General features: G+C 38.1%; 1 protein-coding gene across 2 annotated transcripts in view; it reads right to left on the reverse strand.

Annotated features, from left to right (window-relative positions):
• The window catches only part of UBE2V2 (ubiquitin conjugating enzyme E2 V2), a 229210-nt gene extending 208410 nt beyond the window's left edge, over window positions 1–20800 (reverse strand). For both annotated transcript variants that reach the window (XM_090283713.1, XM_090283714.1), the window contains exon 1: window positions 20741–20800. In XM_090283713.1, coding sequence (XP_090139839.1) covers window positions 20741–20756 — 16 coding nt within the window. In that variant the 5' untranslated portion in view covers window positions 20757–20800. The remainder of the gene's footprint in view (window positions 1–20740) is intronic.
• Between the last annotated feature and the right edge of the window lie 3725 nt (window positions 20801–24525).

Below are 24525 nucleotides of genomic sequence, written 5' to 3' on the forward strand. Positions count from 1 at the left end.
AACCTGCTATATATTCACCTGAGTGTTTAATAAATTCTAAATATTCTCTTTAATCAAATCTAAGATGGCACCAACTATATCATAGACCATTATTTTAAGAAATTAAAAAATACTACCAATTAAACTATATATTTCATATACTGACATCTTAGAATTGATGAAATATGGTTGATAAAAATATATATGAAAAAACAAAATTCGAATCAAACATTGTATACCTGAAGCATATGTACTACACCTTCAAACCTAAGTGAAAAAAAACTGGATTAGAAGACTGGCAAAGTACGTCAATTCTGTAACATAGAGGATGCATTATGTATAGAGTATGAGTCACGCTATTGGTACTCTTTCAAGTTACAACTGAAACCACTCTGCCCCCAACTACTCCCAAAAACTTTTACTATTGTGTGAATAATTCATTCAAAAGTCTATGTGCTGTATACTAACTCAGTTAGTGTTTACTTAATGAATATATTTAAACATTTTTTTAGTATTCACTTCAAAAAATAAACTAAAAACAAAATGTATAAGTAAAACATTAGGTTGGCCAAAAAGTTCATTCAGTTTTAAAGAAAAATAAGACCTTTTTCAGTTTCACCAATAACTTTATTGAACATATTCACCATTTTGTTCTACTACCTTCTGCCATCCTTCAGGCAACTTCGTAATTTCATCTTCCCAAACTTTTTATCTTTTAGAGCAAAGAACTGTTCCAGGTATCTTTTGCAGTCTTCTAGGGAACTAAAACTTTCCATTAAGAGAATTTTGTAAACACCAAAATAAATGGAACTCCAAAGGTGCAATATCTGGTGAATACAGCAATGAATCAGAACTCCCTGGCCAAGTTGTAACAGTTTTTGCGTGGTCAGCAGACAAACGTGGCTTTGCGTTATCCTGATGGAAGATTATGCATGTTCTGTTGAATAATCCCAGATGCTTTTCATCAAGTGCTGCTTTCAGTTGGTCTAATTAAGAGCAGTACTTGTTGGAATCAATCACTTGTTTTCCGGAAGGAGCTCATAATGGAGGACTCCCTTCCAATCCCCCAAGTACCTAATATCATCTTCTTTAGATGAAGATTGGTCTTTGTTGTGGTTGGTGGTGTGGTTCATTTCATTTGCCTCAAGATTTCTTCCATTCCACATTATTGTAAAGTATCCACTTTCATCACCCCTCACAATTTGTTTTAAAAACAGAACATTTTCATTACATTTAAGTAGAGAATTGCACACAGAAATATGGTCATGAAGGGTTTTTTCGCTTAACTTATGTGGAACCCAAACATCAAAGCAATTAACAAAACCAAGCTGGTGCCAAATGACTCAATTCTTGATTTAGATATTTTGAGTATTGTATACTGGCCATCTTCCACATGGTATAACGATGAATGTTCTCAAGTAATGTCTTGATTTGATCGCTATCAACTTCAAGTGGTCTACCTGACCATGGAGCATTGTCCAGTAAGATATCTCCAGCACAAAACTTCGCAAACCACTTTTGACATATTCAATCAGTCACAGCAGCATCTTCTCCACACAGTGCACAAATATTTCTTTTTGCATTTCAGTTTTGTTTTTACCTTTCTTGAAATAATAAAGCATAATATGCCTAAAATATTGCGTATTTTCTTCCATCTTCAACATTAAAATGGCTACACAAAAATTCACTTATGTTTATTTTTTTTAACACATGCTGATATGATAGCTGTCAGAATATAATCTAACAAAATTGTTTCACGTCAAGTTAGAGACAACTAAGCGCTATTAGAGGCATCTTACACACACACAAACACACACACACACAATGAAATTTTTGGCCAACCCAATACAAGGGAGAATAGCTAGATTTTACCTAAGCTATATATTTTCTCATTAGTAAATCATTTATAATAGAAAGAGTATTATAGCAGGGGGTGGAATGGATGAAGACCAAGGAGGTAAACTGAGACAACTGTAATAGAATAATAGTAAAAAGATGACTAAAAAGAGGGGGTATTATAAAAAACATGAGGGGAAATTGGATTTTAAAAAGGTGAAGAGATTAGCCAAAGAATATGCATACATAACCCGTAGACACAGATAACAGTGTGGAGATGGCCAGAGGGAAGAGGGGGTGGGGACTGGATGGAAGTGGGTAAGGGGGGGTTGTGGAATGGGGATATCTGTAATAATGTCAACAATAAAAATAAATTTAAATTAAAATTAAAAAAGAAAAGAAAATGATGATGGCATAAGAGGCGCTCAATAAACACTTGAGCAATTTATGGTAGATGCTACTTTCAATATTTCAACATTTATGGACCAGTCCCATAGCAGGTTTTGCTGATTCCACACACAAAGAAATCCTTTCACTTGAACTGCACTGAAATGAAGACTACAAAATAAGCAGATACAAATAAAATGCAATAAATTGTTGCAGAAGAATTTGCTCAAATACACTATAGATAGCTTGTTGATCAAGTAAGAACACATAAGTTATTTAACATTCTCCAGAAAAACAGCTAAAAATATTTATTTAAGAACTAGGAAGGGACAATTCCAATTGAACAAACTAGGGAGTGGAGAAAAATTAGGTAAGCAACAATATACTCTGGTTCCTCTCTAGTAAGAATGTCTAAGTAAAATTAGGAGTCGCATACACTCTACAAGAGGTGAGATCTTTTGACAGAGGCCAATTAAATGAGTATTAACTGCTCTCCTCTGAGTCTAGGAAGCTACAGTTATCTTCTAAAGTCAGAAAGCCATATTAAACAAAGTAAGTTAATATCCACCCAAATCACTGCTTGTAGGGTAAACATTTCAGAAAATTTAAGACCTTTCAATAACTTCACTAGTAATTTCCTTTTAGGAAATAACTACTTACATCAATACTGTTCAGTAACCAAAACTGATAATTTGGATAGTAGGTGACACTAGCATGAATAACAAATAGTGCACCAAGCTATGCCTTGTTTATACTTTTCAATAATATTTTTCAGTAAGGAGACTGAAAAATCTATGGCATATTATAGTACTTAAAAAGAACAATCTGCCTGGAGTATGCCTTATATTTAGCTACGAAACTGTTTTTCTTAATGTAAAGTTAAACCTTACACCTAGGTGGAGCATAGGCTCCTAAGCCTCTGTCGCATGGTAATCATGTAAGATAATCGTAACCAGATCATCAATTAGCGCTCACATAATGTCAAAATGTTTTTAAAACAAAAATCCAACTATATACCAAAAGCAAGACTTTGCATTCTAATAAAGTAGAAAAAAATTGAACTTAAACTTTATCAAAATTCAAAACTTTTGCATTTCAAAGGACACCAAGAAAACAAAAATACCTACAGAATAAGAGAAAATACTTTATATAAACCATATATCTATAAGGGACTTGCATCTAGATATATGAAGAACTCTTACAGTTCAACAATAAAAAAAAAAAAGAGCAAAGGATCTGAATAGGCATTTTCTCCCAATAAGTATACAGAAGACCAATAAGTCCACGAAAAAATGTTTAAAATCATTAGTCATCAGGGAAATGCAAATCAAAACCACAAGGAAATACTATGTCACACCACTAGAACAGCTAGAATCAAAAAGTCATACAGTGTTTACAAGGATGTGGAGAAATCACAGGGCTCTTGTTCATTGCTGGTTGGAATATAAAATAGTTTCCCGTTGGAAAACAGTCTGGCAGTTCCTCAAACAATTAAACATATATTTACTATACAACCCAGCAATTCCACTCCTAGGTATATACCGAAAAAAGTGAAAATACATATCCATACAGAAACTTGTACACAAATGTTTATAACAACATTATTCATAATAGCCAAAAAGTGGAAACAACCCATATCAATTGATGACTAAATAAAATTTGGTAGATACTGAGGTATTAATATATGCTACAACATGGCTAAAAATCAATGAATTGTACACTTTAAATAGGTAAACAGTATGATATGTTGAACTATGTTGCAATAAGTGTTTTTTTAAATAAAAAACAATTAACTCCTTGAAATATAATTCAATATTCATTTACAGCTCTATCTTCCAGAGGCTTCAGATTTATGACCCATCACTCAAATGGGTAGTCAAGGACCTCATAGAAAAGACTGGCCTTTTTCACAGGACCTGGATTTTAGTAACCATTTCAAAACCCCTGGAGAGAAAAAGGGAAGGTTACATGGCTGTTAACCTAGTCTTTCCAGTTCCACAAATCTCAAAACCAAGTTTTTCCTACCTGATAAACATAACTATTTTGTCCAGAGGCACCGTATTTGGGAAAGCAGGTAAAAGGATGAAGGGGGGTGGAGAAGGAACAGTATTACATATCCTAGTCACTTTTAAGCAATAATGGAAATGTGAAGGTAACTCATTAGGTTGTAACTCCTACTTCTGATACAGTGATGATCTTCTATAAACTGCTCACAGCACTTCCTATAACCTCTCCTCCACTCCCCAAAATAAAGTCAAAGGGAAAATCTCAGATTTATAAAAATCACTAAGGAAACAATTACTATGTATATATTTGTCTGCAAAACAAATTTGTGGGAAACAAGATGGCGGAGGAGTAAGTGGAAGCTACACTAACTTCCTCCCAGAACTAGTCTGGATTTACAACGCAATTTTGGAGAAATCATCTGGAATAACCAACCGAACACCAGCTGGAGAGAAGTCTTATAACCACGGAGAGACAAAAAAGGCCGCTACATCACAACGTGACCGGTAGGGAGTGCGGAGACGCGGAAGGGCTGGCTGGGCTCACACGGGTGGCAGCTGAAGGGACTGAGAAACAGCTCAGCAGCTGGGGATTCCCCCTGAGAAGGGCAGGGTCTAAACCCCCAGCTGAACTTCCCAGCCTACAGCAACAGAGTGGAAAGTAAAATAGTATCCAGCTGAGAAAAGCGAAAAGCCACAGGGTTTCTTGCTAGCCGGAGAGAAACAGCTGGAGAAAAAGAGCTCTTAAGCGGATCACATACAAAAATATTTTGGCCCCCACTTACCCTGGGCTCAAGCGGAGGAAAGGCAGAGAGGACTGGAGATGCTTGGGGAGAGTTTAGTGTGGTGGCTTTGAGGGGAGAACTGGGGGAGCAGCCGGCTGGGTCCCAGTGCTGACTCATCCCCACACTGCAGGCAGACCATTCCCAGCCAAGTGGCGTCAGCCTGATGGGAAGCAAAGGCCCTGCCTAAAGGAATTAAGCTGCCACACCCACGGTCCTTAAGCCTGACAGCTAATCACAGATTGAATAGATTAACAACTAAGAAGCCAGACAAAGGCAGTAGATCCCTGGAAGTCTCCAACAGGCTGCCTAGGCCCAGACTGGTACAGGATCTGACGCCACCAGGGGCAGATCCAGGAAGTGCAGATCATTCTAAGAAGCACCAACAAACAATAGGAGTCACAAAAATGGGGAGACAGAGAAACAACCCCCCATCGAAAGGAAAGGTAGAGTCCCCAGAAAGAGTGCTAAATGAAATAGAGGGGAGCCAACTACCAGATATGGAATTGAAAGCATGTATTATGGAGAAGCTCAATGAGCTCAGCGGAAGCTACAAAGAACTCCAGAAAAACTACAGTGAACTCCAGAAGAACTATAAGGAACTTACTGAGAATTATACCAGCATCAAAAAGGACATGGAAGCTATCAATAAGAGCCAGGAGGAAATGAAGAATACGATCTCTGAATTGAAGAACACAGTAGAAGGAATTAAAAACAGGCTAGAGGAAGCAGAAAATCGGATCAGCGAGCTGAAGGACAACATAGACAAAAACTCACAGACAGTGCAACAAAATGAAAAAAGGCTGAACAAGACTGAAGAGGCTCTAAGACAGCTGCAGGACAACATGAAACGTAATAATATCCGTATCATAGGAATTCCAGAAGAAGAAGAAGAGCAAGGATAGAAAACCTCTTTGAAAAACTAATGACAGAAAACTTCCCTAACATGAAGAGAGAAAGAATCATGCAAGTCCAGGAAGCACTGAGGGTCCCAATGAAGATGAACCCCAACAGGCCCACTTCAAGACACATCATAATTAAAATGCCAACATTCAAAGACAAAGAGAGAATCCTAAAAGCAGCAAGAGAGAAACAACTAATAACATACAAGGGAGCTCCAATAAGGCTATCATCAGATTTCTCAGCAGAAACACTACAAGCCAGAAGGGAATGGCAAAATATATTCCAAGTAATGAAAAACAAAGGCCTACAACCAAGAATACTCTACCCAGAGAGGCTCTCATTCAAAATGGAAGGTGAAATAAGGAGTTTCCAAGACAAAAGAAGGTTAAAAGAATACATCTCCACCAAACCAGTATTGCAAGAGATGCTAAAGGGTCTGCTTTAAGAAGATGAAGAAACAGAGAGAGACAGAGAGGAACACGAGTACAAAGGGGGAAAATGACAATGAATAAGTACTGAAAGAAAGAAGGAACTTCTACCATTTGCAACATGATTGGAACTAGAGAGAATTATGCTTAGCGAAATAAGCCAGGCAACAAAAGAAAATTACCTTATGCTATCACCTGTTACAGGAAACTAATGAACAACACAAACAAATGAGCAAAATTGAACCAGAGGTATGCAAACGAGGAATAAACTAACAGTAACAAAGGGGGAGATGGGAGGGAGAGAAGGGGTAAGAAGGGGAAGGGTCTAGTCAAAGAGCATGTATAAATGACCCATGGACATGGACAACTGGGTGGGGACTGAATGTGGGAGAAGGGAGGGACAGGGTGCAGAGAAGCAAGAGGGGGAAAAAAGTGAGACAACTGTAATGGAAAAACAAACAGAAAAATTTTTAGTGGGGGAAAAAATAAAAATATAAAGAATAGAAATGCAAGTTCAGTGAATATTAGAAGGACAAGGATTTTCCTTCACACTGTATATATTTTCTCCCTATCTGATCCCTCCAGAATTTGGTATTCTAAAGAAGTAAGTAATGACCTAAGTTTCTTTGCATAAAACTAATAAGACCAGTTGTTAATAACGATTTTTTTTGACTAAGACTTTGACTGGAATGTCATGCCTAAAGGAGACATGCTTGGGCTTTGGTTGTTACCAAAAAGCCCTGAGGAACTGGGACTGACTTTCAAAGGTAATAAAAGTCCACGAGATAAAAGGCCTGGTACCTTGGATGGATGAGCGGTCCATAGCAATCTTTCCAGGGAAGGAACGAAGGTTGTTTTCCTGAAAGATGGCTAGAAGGGACCTTAAGGCACAATGGAAAACCAGGAGGACCTGGAAAAGACAGGTGTTTACAGGCAAGGCTGAATTCCAGGTATGTGGCTCAGCTTCTGTGCCCTGAAGGGCAGACTGAAGGTCACCCTAAGTGTTCCTTGGGTAAGTTCCAGCAAAGCAGAACTAAAGATCATAAGTGATCACTTGCTGCTCTTGTTGTGTTTATGCAAATGAACAGGATAAATTAAAAATGAACTTAATGCAGTCCCTTTAATGACAAGGAGGGTAATCTTAGGGAGAAAAATCAAGATTCAAGGAAGATCACAATGCCCAGTGGTAGATTATAAAGTAGTGCAGCTAACCGTCTTTAAAGTTTCTTTTCATTTAAAATTTGTTTTCATTTGAAAGTTAAACTATGTCTGTGGCATTATCAAAGATGTTTAATTTACAGGCAAGAAGAATGTCAAATGCCTTGCAACTGGATGTCTTTCCGATAAGACAGTCCTACAGATCTATAAACTTGTGTGTGGGTTATGTTACATAAATTAACATGTGTTTTCTGTTTTCAAAGGGCATAAGCCTACGATCTCATTACTTGAGTGATTGTCTGTATGTATAGGCCTCACTTAATCCTGTCTGCATTGCTGCCTCCTGAGACTCAACGGTTTGGCTGAACTAAGTGGCTGGGTTGGTGAAGAACGGGGTGGTCTGTGGGCTTCACTTTAAAACTAGTTTCTCTTTTCTATCCTAATGGCTTGGACAGAAAGAGCCCAGAGGCCTGAGAGGGGGGAAACCTAAAATATTTCCCTCAGTCCAAACTAAGTATAATGGGCAAAAGGGTTTTGGACAGGTGAGATGTACCTGGCATACCTTCCTCCAAAGAAGCCCTTCTTTTCCCTAATGTGGGACATTGAAAAATTAATACCTGTCTTTTGTCATCTAGTGGTTACGGATTGAATGATGTCCTTTAACCCTGTTGCCCCCAGAATACAACAAGGATGCCAGCCTGTTAAACCAAGCATGCCGTTGTCCAGAGACAGCCAACCAACATGGAGTCTGCACGATCCTTCCCCTTGTAGGAAGGCCACCCTCCCCTCCACATCCCCACTCTTATTAGGGATTTCTTGACCCAAGGGTAGGTAGGACAACGACCATGTCCAGCTTGAAGCAGCTAGAGGAGCTCGAGACCTTCGTCCATTGTCCTTTATAAGATTGTAAAGGGTATTAAGTCTGAGAGGGAGGGATTGTTATTTTTTACTGTTAAAATATTTAACTAATTAATTAATTATTTTAAAAAAAAAAGAAGAAGAATATATGAAAGGGTGAGCCATGGGCATGGACTTGGGGAGGGGATTGTCAGGGAAGGGGGGTGCTGGGCGGAGGGGAGCAAAGGGGAAAAAATTGGAACTATTGTAACAATATAATCAATAAAATATACATAAAAAAAAACAAATTTGTGTTCACAAAAAGTTTGCATAAATGTGTAACAATATTTAGCCACTAAAATCAGTTTTCCTGAAGTTTTTGTTATTCAACACAATCATTCACTTCTTAAAGAGAACATGCAGTTTTACTTACTTTTAATTCCATTAGACTCTATCAAGTATCTTCTCTTGATTCTTAATGGCATTAATTTATGAAATAACATTATTGGGTTCGCACTAAATAGAAGCAACCAAAGTTTGTAGAATACAGTGAGATGCAGAAGGAACATGAAAAACCAAAATTAGGAAATCTCTGGGACATAACCAAGACGGTGGAAAAGTATCTGAAAACTACACTAACCTCCTCCCAGGACCAACTAAATTAAAAAAAAATCATCCTGAAAAAAAAAAAAAAAGCAAAACTGAACACTAGATGGAGAGAAGCCTTATAACCAAGGACATAATTGAAGAAACCACTTCACTACAACAAGACTGGTAGGGAGTGCAGAGAAGGTGCAAAAGGGCTGGCTGGTCTTCACAAGCAGCAGCTAACGTGCTAGAGGGATACCTCAGCAGCCAGAAGGTAACCCCTGAGAAGCATGGGGTCTAAATCCCAAGCTGGGCTCAACAGACTAGAGCACCAGAACCAGAAAAGAAACCCAAATAACATCTGGCTGTGAAAAGCAGTGGGGTATCTGCCCACCAGGGAGAGATACAGAAAGCCTCTTAAAGGGCCAACAGGATAAAATGCATTTGTAGCAACTTGCCCTGGGCTCCAGCAGAGGGAGGGCAGAGTGAACTAGAGATGCATGAGGAGAGTCTGGTGTTGGTGGTTCTTGGGAGAGAACTGAAAGGTCAGCCACCAGGAACTCTGTGCTGAGTCACTCACCATACTACTGAAGCCATCTTTCTCAGAGCATTCCCATCCAAGCGCATCAGCCTGGGAGAAGCAATAGCTCCAGCCGCTGATTATGACTGGAGGCTATTCAAGGATTAAGTCTAACAGCTAAGGCAGACCTTTGGGAGCTCAGAAACCTTCCATGATAATCCCCCCAGGCCCCGTGTTGTTAAAAGCCTGCCCTGGTACACAGCCTGGCTGTTCCTGCACACATCCAGGGCCAATAGAAGAAGCCACATGCTGTGGATTGCAGATAGGTCCAAACATGATGCCCAGAGCCAGTAACAGGCACCGTCTGACACAGGTCAGCACCAGAGTCTTTGCAGATCTACCTAACACATAAACAAATTCAAAGAAACAGCCAAAATGGGAACACAAAGAAAAAGACCTCAAATGAAAGAACGAGAGGTTTCTCCAGAAGCTAAATCAAATGGAGGCAAACAATTTATCGGCTAGAATTTAAAATAATGATTATAAGGATCCTCAACAGCATGAAAAAAGACACATAAACAATTAAAAAGGGCCAGTCAGAAATAAAGAATGCAATATCTAAAATAAATAATACACTAGAAGGAATAAACAAACAGTAGGTTAAATGAAGGAGTGCATCAAATCAGCGATTTAGAAGACAAGGTAAAAAAAACACCCAAGCAGAGCAGCAAAAAGAATTTTAAAAATTGAGGAGAGCTTAAGAAACCTTTCAAACAACATGAAGTGTAACAACATCCACATCATGGGATTACCATAAGTGGAAGAGAGTGAGCAAGGAATCAAGAACCTATTTGAAGAAAGAATGACAGAAAACTTCCCTAATCTGGTGAACAAAAAAGACACACAGTTTCAAAAAGAACAGAGAGGCACAAACAAGGTGGACCCAAAGAGGCCTACACCGAGACACTCATATTAAAATAGCAAAGCTTAAATACATGAAGAGAATCCTAAAGCCACAAGAAAAAGCAGTCCAATTAGACTGTCATCTGATTTCTCAACTGAAAGATTTCAGGCTAGAAGGGACTGGCATGAAATATTCAAGATGAGGAAAAACAAGGACCTACAACCAAGACTACTTTACCAAACAAGGCTATCATTTAATATTGAAAAAGAAATAAGAAGTTTCCCAGACAAGAAAAAGCTAAAGGAGTTTGTAACACCAAACCATACTGCAACAAATGTTAAAAGGCATGCTTTAAGAAGAAGGAGGAAAACAGTAAAAAAATAAAATAGCGATAAATACGTATCTATCAATTACCACCTTAAATGTAAATGGTTTGAATGCTCTAATCAAAAGACATAAGGTATCTGTATGGATAAGAAAACAAGACCCACATATATGCTGTCTCCAAGAGACACACCTCAGATCCAAAGATAAACACAGACCAAAAGTTAAAGGATGGAAAAAGATATTTCATGCAAATGGAAAGGGGAAAAAAAAGCTGGAGAGGCAGTACGTATATCTGACAAAATAGACTTTAAAACGAATGCTATAGTTAAGAGACAGAGAAGAACACTACATAATGATATTGGGAACAATCCAACAAGAGAATAAAACCATAGTAAACATTTATGCATCCAACATAAAGAAAATCCTGATGGACATAAAAGGGGAGACCGACAGAAATATAGTAATAGTCGGGGATGTTAACACTCCACTTACTTCAATGGACCCAAAACCAAAAAGCAGAGAGTGGCCTTAAACAACACACTAGAAGAAAATGGATTTAATTGATATCATCAGAGTATTTCATCCCAAAGCGGTAGAATAACATACTTTACAAGTGCACATGGAATGTTTTCTAGGATAGACCACATGTTAGGACACAAAACAAGTCTCAATATATTTAAAAAGTCTGAAATCATATCTTGCATCTTCTCTAACCACAATGCTATGGAACTAGAAATCACAAGAAGAAATCTGAATCACAAAGACATGTAAGCTAAATAACATGTTATTAACAATAAATGGGTGAACAAGATCAAATAAGAATCAAATGATACCTTGAAAGAAATGAAAATGAGAACACAACCACCAAAATAAGAGGAACACAGGAGGAGCAAACCTGAGATGGAAATTTATGGCATTACCAGCCTATCCTAAGAAATAAGAAAAAGCTCAAATAAGCAATCTAACTTTACACTTAAAGGAATTTGAAAAAGAACAACAAACAAAGCCCAAGTGAACAGAAGGAAGGAATAAAGATCAGAGCAGAAATAAACAAAAAAATGATACAAAAGATCAATGAATTCAAGAGCTGGTTCTTTGAAAAGATGAACAAGATTGACAAACCTTTAACCAGACTCATCAAGGAAAAAAAAAAAAAAAAAGACCCTAATATACAAAATCAGAAACAAAATAGGAGAAATAACAACTGACACATGGAAATACAAAGGATTGTAAGAAAATGTTATGAACAACTATATGCCAACAAACTGGACAACCTGGATGAAATTAATAAATTCTTAGAAACATACAATCTTACAAATTAAATCAGGGAGAATCAGAGAACCTGAATAGACAGATTACACCTAGTCAAATTGAAGCAGTAATCAAAAAACTCCCCAAAACAAAAGCCCTGGACTGGAAGGCTTCACATGTGAATTTTTCTAAACCTTCCCAAAAGAACTAACACCTCTCCTTCTCAAACTATTTCAAAAAATTATCCTAAGCTCATTTTATGAGGCCAGTATTATCCTAATTCCCAAACCAGATAAAGAAACTACAAAGAAAGAAAATTATAAGCCTATACAGTACTCCCTCTCTATATTGTGGTTCACTTATTGCAGCCTCACTGTATCGAGGGATTTTTTTAAATATTATATTTAATTATTTATCGCGGATTTTTCACTATATCGCTGGATTTTGCGGTACTGTATAAGTATGTTGTTAAAAGTTACACAGGTTTAAGAGTGTAGAATAAATGTTAAGGTTCCTACTTCGCTGGGGGGTCTAGAATGTAATACCCGCGATAAGTGAGGAAATACTGTATCTCTGATGAACATAAGATGCTGAAATCCTCAACAAAATATTTTTAAAATGAATGCAGCAATACATCATGACCAAGTGGGATTTATTCTCGGAATGCAAGGTTGGTACATCTGTAAATCAATAAATACGATACACCACATAACAAAATGAAGGATAAAAACGACATGATCCTATCAATAGATGCTGCAAAAACATGTGGTAAAATACAGCACCCATTTATGATAAAAACTCTCAGCAAAGTGGGAAAAGAGGGAACATACCTAAACATAATAAAGGTCATATATGACAAAACCACTGCCAGCATCATACTCAATGGGCAAAAACTACACGTGTTCCCCTTAAGATCAGGACAAGACAAGGATGTCACTTTCACCTCTCTAATTAAACACAGTACTGGAAGTCCTAGCCACAGCAATCAGACAAGAAGAAGAAATAAAAGGCATCCAAATTGAAACGGAACAAGTAAAATTGTCATTATTTAGATGGCACGATGCTGTATATAGAGAATCCTAAAGATTCCACCAAGAAACTACTAGAACTGATAAATGAATTCAGCAAAGTAGCAGAATACAAAATTAAAACCCAAAAACCAATTGCATTTTAATATGCCAATAATGAACTATCAGAAAGGGAAATTAAGAAAACAATCCCATAAACAATTGCTTCAAAAAAAAAAAAAAATAGAATACCTAACAACATAATCAATAAAATATACTTTAAAAAAAAAAATAAATAAATAAAAGATGTAAAAATATAAAATAAAAAAAAAAAAATAGAATACCCATAAACAATGGTGGGGGGATTGTCTGAGGGAGCTGGGGGGTGCTCGATGGAGGGGCAAAAAGGGAAAAATCAGGACAACTGTAATAGCATAATCAATAAAACATAATTTTTTAAAAAGGATAGAATTTCTAGGAATAAATCTAACCAAGTATGTAAAAGACCTGTACTTGGAAAACTGTAAGACAATGAACAAAGAAACTGAAGATACAAATAAGTGGAAGCACATACCGTGTTCCTGGATAGGAAGAATTAACCATCAAAATGTCCATGCTACCCAAACCAGTCTATAGATTGAACACAATACCTATCAAGATTCCAATGACTTAATTAAAAATGTATATGGAGCCACAAAAGACACCGATAGCTACAACAATCCTGAGAAAGAATAACAAAGTTGGAGGAATCACTCTACTTAATATCAAACTACACTATAAGGCTGTAGTAATCAAAACAGCATGGTACTGGCATAAAAAGACACATAGATAAATGGAACAGAACAGAGAACCCAGAAATAAACCCACACCTTTACAGTCAGTTAGTATTTGACAGAGGAAGCAAGCACATACAATGGGCTAAAGGTAGTTTATTCAATAAATGGTGTTGGGAAAAATGGACAGATACGTGCAGAAAACTGAAACTAGACCACTTTCTTACTCCACACATAAGAATAAATTCAAAATGGATTAAGACTTAAATGTTAAATCCCAAACCATAAAAATCCTAGAGGAATACATGGGCAGTATAAAAACTCAGAAATTGCTGGTAGCAATATTTTTATCTGATATATCTCCTCAGGCAATGAAAACAGAACAAAAAATAAACAAATGGGACCACATCAAACTAAAAAAATTTTGCTCTCCATCAAAAAAGTAAAAGGACTACCCACAGATTGGGAGAACATATTTGCTGATACATCTGATAGGGGGTTAACACCCAAAATTTACAAAGAACTTATAAAACTCATCACAAAAAAAAAAAAAAAAAATTAAAAATGGGCAAAAGACCAGAATAGACACTTCTCCAAAGATGACATACACATGGCCAAAAGACATGTGAAAAGATGCTCAACATCACTAATCATCAGAGAAATGCAAATTAAACCCACTACGAGATATCACCTGTCAGAATAGCTACCATCAATAAGTCAACAAACAACACCTGCTGACAAGGATATGGAAAAAGGGGAACCCTTTTGCACTGTTGATGGAAATGCAGATGGGTAGAGCCACTGTGGAAAGCAGTATGGAGATACCTCCAAAAATTAAAAATGGAATTGCATTTTGACCCAGTGATCCCACTTCCAAGAATATATGCGAAGAAACCCAAATCACTAATTCGAAAGAACATAAGCACACCCCTATATTCACTGCTGTGGTATATACAATACCCAAGATATGGAAGCAGCTCAAGTGTCCATCAGTTAAGATGAGTTCACAAAACAACTATGGGACATGTACATAATGGAATAGTACCCAGCTGCAAAAAAGTAGAAAATGTTACCCTTAGCAACAGCATGGAAGGACCTGGAGAACATTATGCTAAGTGAAATCAGCCAGTCAGGGAAAGACAAATACCATATGATTTCACTCATATGTGGCATCTAATGAACAAACTGAACCAACATGCAAAACAGAGTTAAACTCAGAGAGAGCTGGATGACAGCTATGAGAGGGGGCCAGGAGTGAGGGGATTAAGCAAAAAAGAAAAATGACTCATGGACATGGACAACAGGGGGATAAATGGCAATGGAAAAATGCAATAAAAAATAAATTTTGAGATTAAAAAAATAAACTACCTCTGGATTCAACATCTAAGTAAATCTTGTGAAAGTCACTTCATATCTGTATTTACACTGCCCATATATAAAATAAACTTGGCCTATAATCTAGATGATCCATAATGTACTTTCCATTAGAACTACTACTTCAATATATGTAAAGACTAATATAAGGCCATAGGGTTACTCCCCTGTGGTTTGAAACTTCTTTGAGTTCCAACTTAAACTGTAAATAACATCTGCTCTTACACAAATCCGCTAAGACTTTGTAAACAAGAATAAATCATTTCCAAATCCAGTCCTAAAATCCCATCTTATATAAATCTAACTTACTTAGAAATACATTTGCTCTTTAAAAAGTCAACTACTTTTAAAACAAACTTTGAACATAAAATTTTATTCTATTTATTCCAATCTACCTGCCTCATAGCTGCTTCTTTGAACTTTTGTGTCAAACAACACCCCAAATAATTGCTATGTGAATATTTCCACATATGGGCAATCTTTGCTTTCCATGATTTCCATGTGCATGGTTTCTGGTTACCATGGTTTAAATTATACCAGTTTTCCAATAACACAGTTCAAACATCAGTACCACGGTATATTAACTATGAGTGACGGCATAAAGTACAAACTTTGTTGCTAGTTCTTCAGTCCACATGTCACTATGTAAAGGAGTTGAGCTACCATCAGTGATCAATCACTTCATATCTTTCAAATTCTGTTTGATGATGAGTCACTGCATGTTTGTCACTCAGTTCACTTAGCAAAGCACATAGTAGTGTTGCCTCCTTGTCTACCAGTGGTAAGTAAACCCATGTGACATTCTACAAAAAGTCAAAAAAGAAAACTAGCCTACAAAGATGAATGTGCAGGAAAGAAACGAAAACTGACAATGCTAGAAGTGAAATATAAATCAAATGTAAATAGTTATAGAAGAAATGCCCCACCACATGAACAAATGTTGGAGACTAGAGAAGCAGCCACAGGAACTTTGTGAGGATGAGTTTATTTATGTAAATGTGGAAAGTAACTGTGAAGAAAGGATGACAATGTTCAGAGGAAGTGAAAAACTTGAGAATAAACTTTTAGAGAGATTTCCTAACCTTGAAAGCACAAAGGATAATATTGGAAGCTGACCTTAACTCAGGACTATGAGAATTCACCAAGCATAGAAGATATGCTTGTGCCGCATCACAAGCTATACAATCAGAAAAGGCAAGCATTGTTCAAACTGTACATGAGAAGTTTATAAAGAAATAAATCACTAATTCTAAATGTCTCTGATGTTTAAATTACAGTATACTAAACAAATATGTTTACTACTTTATTCGATTTCCTATACACTACAAACCACGAGTTTTTAACCATTTAGCAAACATTTCCAAATGTCACAGAATGACAATTTTTCTCAGTAAGACTGATTTGAAGTTTCAGTTTCAATGGTCATTTTTACCACCCCATACTATTGCGCCAAGGGAGGACTTCCTGTATAGTAAGTTTGTATTATTTAATATTATCAACAGCAAACGTTTATCAAGAGCATCCAGGTTCCTCGCTAATCTAGAAAAATCCACTAGGCCAGTTATTAAAGTTTCAAGAGAGAAATACTCTGGCCTGCTACAGTTCAGCTCTTCTATTATTTAATTCCCAGGTTCTATATTATGATTTTTTCCCTGGCTGGTATGGCTCAGTGGATTGAGCGTCGGCCTGCGAGCTAAGTGTCACTGGTTCGATCTTCCAGTCAGGGCACATCAGAGAAGGAAAACTCTGACTCCAAAAAACCTCTGCTGCCTTGCGGCATACCTCTTCTGAGGAAAGGCTAAGGGAGTAAACCCCGACAGAAAATCCGGAGCCGGAGTCCCTAAGGCGGTTTGACGTTGTAGTCAACACCGGCAACTCCTGCGGCGCACCTGAAGCCAAGCTGTATTGACTCCGTCTTTCCCTTGGGTCCTTCAGCTGCGAAGAGAGGGGGGGTCTGCTGCATGGGCAACAGCAGACCCTCCATACCACCCTGCCCAGGCTCTGTAGCTTCAGCTTCACTGGAAAGGACACTCCAGCGTCATCGCAAGATGTCGATTCAACACGGGAGGAGACAGATACCGTGTCACTCCCGAGTCGGACTGCACAACCATTCTCGGCGGTGCAGATAGACTCTTAAGAAGCTACACCATCGTCTCTCGAGACTGACGGCTGCTGACAACGACGACGATATTATGATTTACATTTGCAAATCTCTTCCATTACTACTCCCAAGTTCTGCCCATACCCAAGTGTCTTCACCTTGAAGGTGGGAAAAACAAAATCATGTTGTCCAACCTTTGCATAAAAGGGCTGGGGAAAGCAAGGCTTAAGAGATTGAGTGGCATGCCTATAATGGCACAGTAATCTATCAGGAGGAACAGGGGAATTAAAACACAGTTCTTGTTCCAGTATACACAATGGTGCCTACTTCTGAAGAGGTTAATTAGGTTTTATTTTGGTTTTGTTTTCCACCCATATGATTACACAGACCTACTACCAAAGAAAAAATATTCCATATTTTCTGAGCCTTTCATTACTTAGACATTTTAAATCATCTACATTCAGGGCTCCCTTGTTAACAATGGTATAACCTAGTAAGAAATTTTAAAACATTTCATGCTTCAATGTATCCTGGATGGGATCCTGGGACAGAAAATGGACATTAGGTAAAAACTAAGAAAATCTGAATATTGTGTAGACTTCAGTTAATAATGTGTCATTATTGGTTCATTAATTGTGACAAATGCCCCACACTAATGTAAGATAACTGGCTACTGAGTATGCAGTATAAGGGAATTCACAACTTTCCTGTAAATCTAAAACCACTGTAGGATAGTTTTTGTTTTTTTTAAGATACTGCACTTATTTTTATCTAACACTAATATTTTATTAGTGCTGAGATATAATGAAATTTTTGAATCACAGGTACTATATGCACTAATTTCTATTCCCTAGAATAGAGTTTCTTTTTTGTTTGTTTATTTATTTTTAGAGAGAGGGGAAAGGAGAAAGAGAGGGAGAGAAACATCACTGTGTGGTTGCCTCTCGCACTCCCAACTGGGGACCTGACATGCAACCTAGTTATGTGCCCTGACTGAGAATCGAACCAGTGACACTTGGTTCACAGGCCGACACTCAATCCACTGAGCCACAGCAGCCAGGCTAGAATAGTGTTATGTTCTGCAGAATGTTCTAGGAAGGGAAGTGTGAAAGCCACTCTCTAGTCTAAAGGAAAGTAGAGTCATGATTTGAGAAATATTCCAATATATAGTTCCTCATAACAGGAAGAGCACTAGACTGAGGGTAAAACAAAACCTGCATTGTAATATTTAATTAATAACCAACTAAGTAAAACATTTTATTTCTTTAAGCTTCAGTTTTCTCATCTGCAAAATAAGAGGACCAAAGTATATTTCAGCTTAAAGGCATCAGTCTAACTAGAATTTTTTCCCCAGAATGTTTCTTCTGCTAAAAATAAAATATATGATTTAGATAATGCACATTAAAATACAATGCTTTAATAAAGATAAAAAAATATTGTCATTTTGTTTCTTTTTGGCCTATTATCAAACAACTATTGTATTTTTATCAAGACTATTTTGACTTAAATAAAAAACATGTATTATATCCATCTAACTCAGCTAACTTTAAATCTCAAGCTATATCACGTTTATTTCACAAATATACAGGTCTGTTTACCTCCCTTGCTACCAAGAAGCAAACAATATAAAATACAGCTACTAAAAAGTATAATTTAAAAAGTTCCAAAACAATAGTTCACCCTGACTGGTGTGGCTCAGTGGATTAAACGCCGGCCTACAAACCAGAGGGTCAGAGGTTCGATCCCAGTCAGGGCACATGTCTGTGTTACAGGCCAGGTCCCCAATCAGGGGCACGCAAGAGGCAACCACTCATTATTATTTCTCTCCCTCTCTTTCTCCCTCCCTTCCCCTTCTCTCTAAAATTAAATAGAATCTTTTTTAAAAAATAAAAATTTAAATTAAAAATAGAAAAAGCCATAGTCCAAAGATTTTTCTGTACTCATCTCCCTACCAATTCAATTATACTGTCAATGATATAAAGCACAGAAGATGGGTAAATGTAATAATATTAAATTCACAACGGCAAATTTTTAGCAAGAGTATCAAAACAAATTTCAGTTGTTTAAGAAAGCTCCGATAACTGCCAAAAATACCTTTTTAATTATTTTAAGTTTCAAATTTCATAAATCTAAAAACAGAATGCAACTGTAATAATTACAAGACTAAAGATAAACTAGAAAATGCAGGCTTCCTATGTAAAATATGCTGATAATCTATCAGCAACTTCTTTAGAACTTATATTTGACTTCCAAAAATGACTAAACATGGTTACCGAAAAGTATCTGCCATTAATATAATCCAATCTTTGGTCTTTTCAAAATATTTTCACATGCTCTCATATGTATAATGTTAGATAAAAGTCATGTTTAAATAAACAATGCAATCATAAAATGAAAACTTATCAAATTAAAGTACCGTTTTATTACTAAATTTTCAAGAACCTATAGGTTCTAAGTACTATTGTTAAAAAGATACGGCTCCATTCATAACCACACTCGATTTCAAATATCAACTACAGTAACTGAAGTTAACACTAAAATGTCACTTTTTAAATAATCATTGCTTTATTAGTTAGCTCTGATCCGAAGTATACTGAAATATTTCCCCAATGCTAACATCGTTGAAGATCTTATCATCTATGAGCCCTGTAAACAGTAAAGATGAGATCTAAGACAATTTTCCATTAAAATATATGTAGACTGTATCATGAAGTATTACCTTAAAAGTACCAATCACCATACACTGAAGCCTTCCGTTTTAGCACATAATTTGAAAATTCATTTTATTATGCAATGATGGCATGAAATATTAAATCACACTGTCCTATAATCTGGTTTCAAAAGATCATACGTCTTAACATTTTTTAGTAAAACTTTAAATTTTTAACATTTTTAAATGGTCAGATTCCTAAAATCGCATTGTTAAAACTAAATTTCAAAATCTGTGCTATTAGGAAACTAAACATTGTACACAGGAGTTGAGCAGCTTATCTGAGAAACCGCTTTTTTTCAATTCTTTCATTATTCTTCTAAGCTTTTATTATGTTAGCACTGCAGTTTTTCACTTAATGAAAAAAAAAATAACACGTATTCCATCAGGTAAGAATGTTATCTTTCCGTTATTACAAAGAGAAACAGTTCTCTTCTCATTAGTCCTCTCCTCTCCTACCCTTGTCAAGGAGAATCCAGGGGAATTGGACCTCCACTCAATCCAGGATGCTACGTAACCGGACACCGCCTCGCCTGCCTGAGGTTGACACCTGCCTCCTTGGGCCTTCTCTCCCTCCCACACCGCTTTCCTCCTAACATTCCGACAGGCACCCGCCGAACCCTGAGTGGGCGCCCGCGCCGGCGTCACCCCGCCCCAGGCTCGCGAGTGCGCCACCGACGGCCGCCTCGGGACCTTGGCGCCGGTCTCGTCCGGACCCTCCCCGGTCCCGGGCTTCGCTCCTCAAGGAGCCCGGCGTCCGAGAAGGCGCACTGTGGTTTCACCCACATGGTCAGCACCCAGCTGCCAGCAGCAGACGGACGGGGAGAGCCTGGTCGAAGTAGGAAATCATACAGCCCGGCCCAGGAACCGACCTGTGGAGACCGCCATGTTCTCCTGCACCCCGACGCAGCCGTCCTCACGCACGACGACGTAGTGCGTCACTTTCGGGAACTCGTCTATCCACCCGCCGCGCAGCTTCACTTCTCGCGTAACCAGGAATTCCGCCCTCTGCAGCGGGCGCTTCAGCTACCTGGGACAAGCGGGTGCGGAGCTTTGCCGCAGTTTGGGTAGCTTTCCAAGGTTCTGTAATTTATTCGCAACAAAACGTTAAAGGAAGAGTTTATTAGGAGATACAGTTGAGTCACTAACCATAGTGTAGAACAAAAGACAAAGAGAAAATACCTTTAAAAACCATGTGCATTGGGGCTGAGTGAGCCTTGAGAGCGTTGCCTTAAGAAGTGCTGCAAAAGAGAAGACACGCGGGTTTTCAGACTTTGTTTACAGTTTTATATATGTGTATAACATCTGATTAATAATGTAAAAAAGAAGGAAGTCAACGTTTTGCCACCTCGTGGGTGGACCTGAAGAGTATTTAAAGTGAAATAAGCCAGAGAAAAGACAAATACCACAGGATTTCACTTACATGGGAAACCTAATGAACAAAATAAAAAGACTCATCATACAGAGAATAGACTGACAGCTGTCAGAGGGGACGGGAGTTTGGGGGCTCAGTGAAAAAGGTGAAGGGGTTAAACAAACTATAACTTCATAGACACAAACAGTATAGTGAGTACCAGAAGGAAAGGGGGTTGGGGGAGGGAGAAGAAGATAAAGGGAGAATAAATGGTGATGAACAGAGACTTGGCTTTAGATGGTAAACACATAATACAATATACAGATGATGTGTTATAGAATTGTGCATTTGTAACATGTAACTTTGATATTTTAATCTTTATCCTCATCTGAGGACATTTTTTTTTTAATTGTTTTTTAGAGAGAGTAAGGGATAGAGAGAAACATCAATGAGAAAAAGAAACATCGATTGGTTGCCTCCGGCACAATCTCAAACCAGGAATCTTACTTACATGCTTGGTGAGAGGATCAAACCCGCAACTTTGGTATATGCCCTGACCAGGAATCAAACCCACAACCTTTCAGTTATGGGACAATGCTCCAACCCACTGAGCCACACCAGCCAGGGCCCTATGTAACTTTATTAACTAATCTCACACCAATAAGTTCATAAAATCTTAAGAAATTTTAAAGGGAAACAAATGTTTTATATTGGCTGAATGTTGAAATGAGAATATGTTTTTTATTTTTTTATTGTTGTTATATTACAATTGTCCCAATTTTTGTACCATTGCTTTCCACTGCCCTGCCTCCCCTCCCACAGTCAATCCCCACCCTGTTGTCTATGTCCATGGGCCATTTATACTAGTTCATTGACTAGACCCTCCCCATTCTTTCCCTTCTTCTTCCCCTCCCCCACCCCTCTGGTCACTGTCAGTCTCTTCTTTGTTTATATGCCTCTGGTTCTATTTTGCTTGTTTGTTTTGTTCATTAGGTTCTTGTACTGTGTTAGGTAAGATTGTATGGTATTTTTCTTTCACTGCCTAGCTTATTTCACTAAGCATAATACTCTCCAGTTCCTTCCATGTTGTTGCAAAAGGTAGAAGTTCCTTCTTTATTTCTGCTGCATAGTATTCCATTCTGTAAATGTATCACAATTTTTTGGTCCACTCATTTACTGATGGGCACTTAGGCTTTTTCCAGCATTTGGCAATTGTAAATAGCACTGCTATGAACATAGGGGTGCATAGGTTCTTCTGAATTGGTGTTTCAGGGTTCTTCGGGTGTATCCTAGCAGTGGAATTGTTACAGAATAGGGGTCTCCAAAAATCCCCAGAGCCTGTGGGTTGGGGCATGCTTTCACATGCCTGTGGCTTAGTGGCTAGTGTCCTTGTTACACAAACGGCTTTGATACTTCCAAGGCCCCAAGAAGATGGGAGGGGTTTTGGGCCATAGAATGGTACAGGAAGAGCACACAGAGCCTGTGCAAGGTGCTTTGAATGGTCAGAACTGGTTACCACACCCACTGCATCAGAGAACGCAGTCAGGGGTTTAAAAATAGGAGGCAGACATTTTAGCTAGGTTCTCCATGCATTTTTTTTAATGTTTATTTGTTATTTATTTATTTATTGTTAGAGAGAGGGGAAAGGAGAAAGAGAGGGAGAGAAACATCACTGTGTGGTTGCCTCTGACACGCCCCCAACTGGGGATCTGACATGCAACCCATTCATATGCCCTGACTGGGAATCGAACCAGTGACACTTGGTTCACAGGCTGACGCTCAAACCACTGAGCCACAGCAGCCAGGATTCCATGTGGTTTTGAGAAGGGAGAATACCATGTGGCTTTGACAGGGCAAAGAGAACCATGCATGATCCATTGCAACATGGCACGTGTTTTCCTGGACTGTTATGCAGAGGCTGATGACATCGTACCCCAGATCCAGAAGGAGACAGCTGACAGATAAGGGATGGGGAACTTCTGGGCATGTTTTTGGCTTCTAGCCTTTTGGGGAGCAAGGGAAGTGCTGTGTCCCGTGGGAAAACAGGGCTCTGAGCTGAAGTGCTCACTGTCCTTCCCAGGTGGGAATATTGTAAATAAAGACCTGTTTTCCTCAACACTAGTTGTTGGGTTTTACACCAAGGCACCACATGAAAGCACCCGCTTTCCCTCTGTAACAGAATCACTGTATCAAAAGGCAGTTCCATTTTTAGTTTTTCGAGGAAATTCTATACTGTTCCACAGTGGCTGCACCAGTCTGCATTCCCACCAACAGTGGACTAGAGTTCCCTTTTCTCCACATCCTCACCAGCACTTATTTATAGATTTGTTAATGATGGCCATTCTGACCAGTGTGAGGTATTTCGTTGTGGTTTTAATTTGCATCTCTTGATGACTAGTGATGTTGAGCATTCTTTCATATGCCCTCTGTATGTCCTCCTTGGTAAAGTGTCTGTTCAGGTCCTAAGCCCATTTTTTAATTGGATTGTTTGTCTTCCTGGTGTTGAGTCATATAAGATCTTTATAATATATTTTGGAGACCAACCCCTTGTCTGAGGTATCATTGGCAAATATGTTTTCCCATACGGTTGGGTCCCTTTTCATTTTGATGATGTTTTCTTTAACTGAACAGAAGCTTTTTAGTTTGATGTGGTCCCATTTGTTTATTCTTCCTTTTATTTTTCTTGCCCTAGAAGATATATCGGCAAAAATATTGTTGCGTGGGATATCTGAAATTTTACTGACTATCGTTAGATTCATGCAAGGAAGAAGGGAGGAGATATGTAAACCAGTTTAAAGCCTTTACTGGGGAGGTCCAAACACGTGGGCTGAATCTGGAGTGACTGCAGCCCTGAGCAGAAACAGAGCGTGGGTTTTTAAAAGCTTTAGTCCTGGGTAACAGGATTATCAGAGTTCAAGCAAGCAAGCATAACAACCTAACCAGAGGCTAAAATGGTTGATTCTTGCAAAACTAAGAGAGGGGGTTTCTGAGAACACAGAACTCCAGGCGTGACCACAGTCTTTGCTTGTTTTTGCAAGATCTGGCACAAGTGGCAGGTCACAGGGTGGAGAAGATGATGGTCTCTGGCCCTTACACCTATATTTTCCTCTAAGACTTTTATGCTGTCACGGCTTACATTTAAGCCTTTTATGAAATACAAATATTTTTGATATACTTATTTAATCATTTCAATAAAAGCTATAACAAAATATGGGCATTGACAATTCTGTGTTGAAAAATGATCCAAAAGAGTTGAACAATAAATATCAAGAAGCCCTAAGAATTAAACCAAATTATTTCATT

Source organism: Furipterus horrens, unplaced genomic scaffold (assembly GCF_987537825.1).
Source record: "Furipterus horrens unplaced genomic scaffold, mFurHor1.1.pri manual_scaffold_7, whole genome shotgun sequence".
In the NCBI taxonomy this organism is placed as follows: Eukaryota; Metazoa; Chordata; class Mammalia; order Chiroptera; family Furipteridae; genus Furipterus; species Furipterus horrens.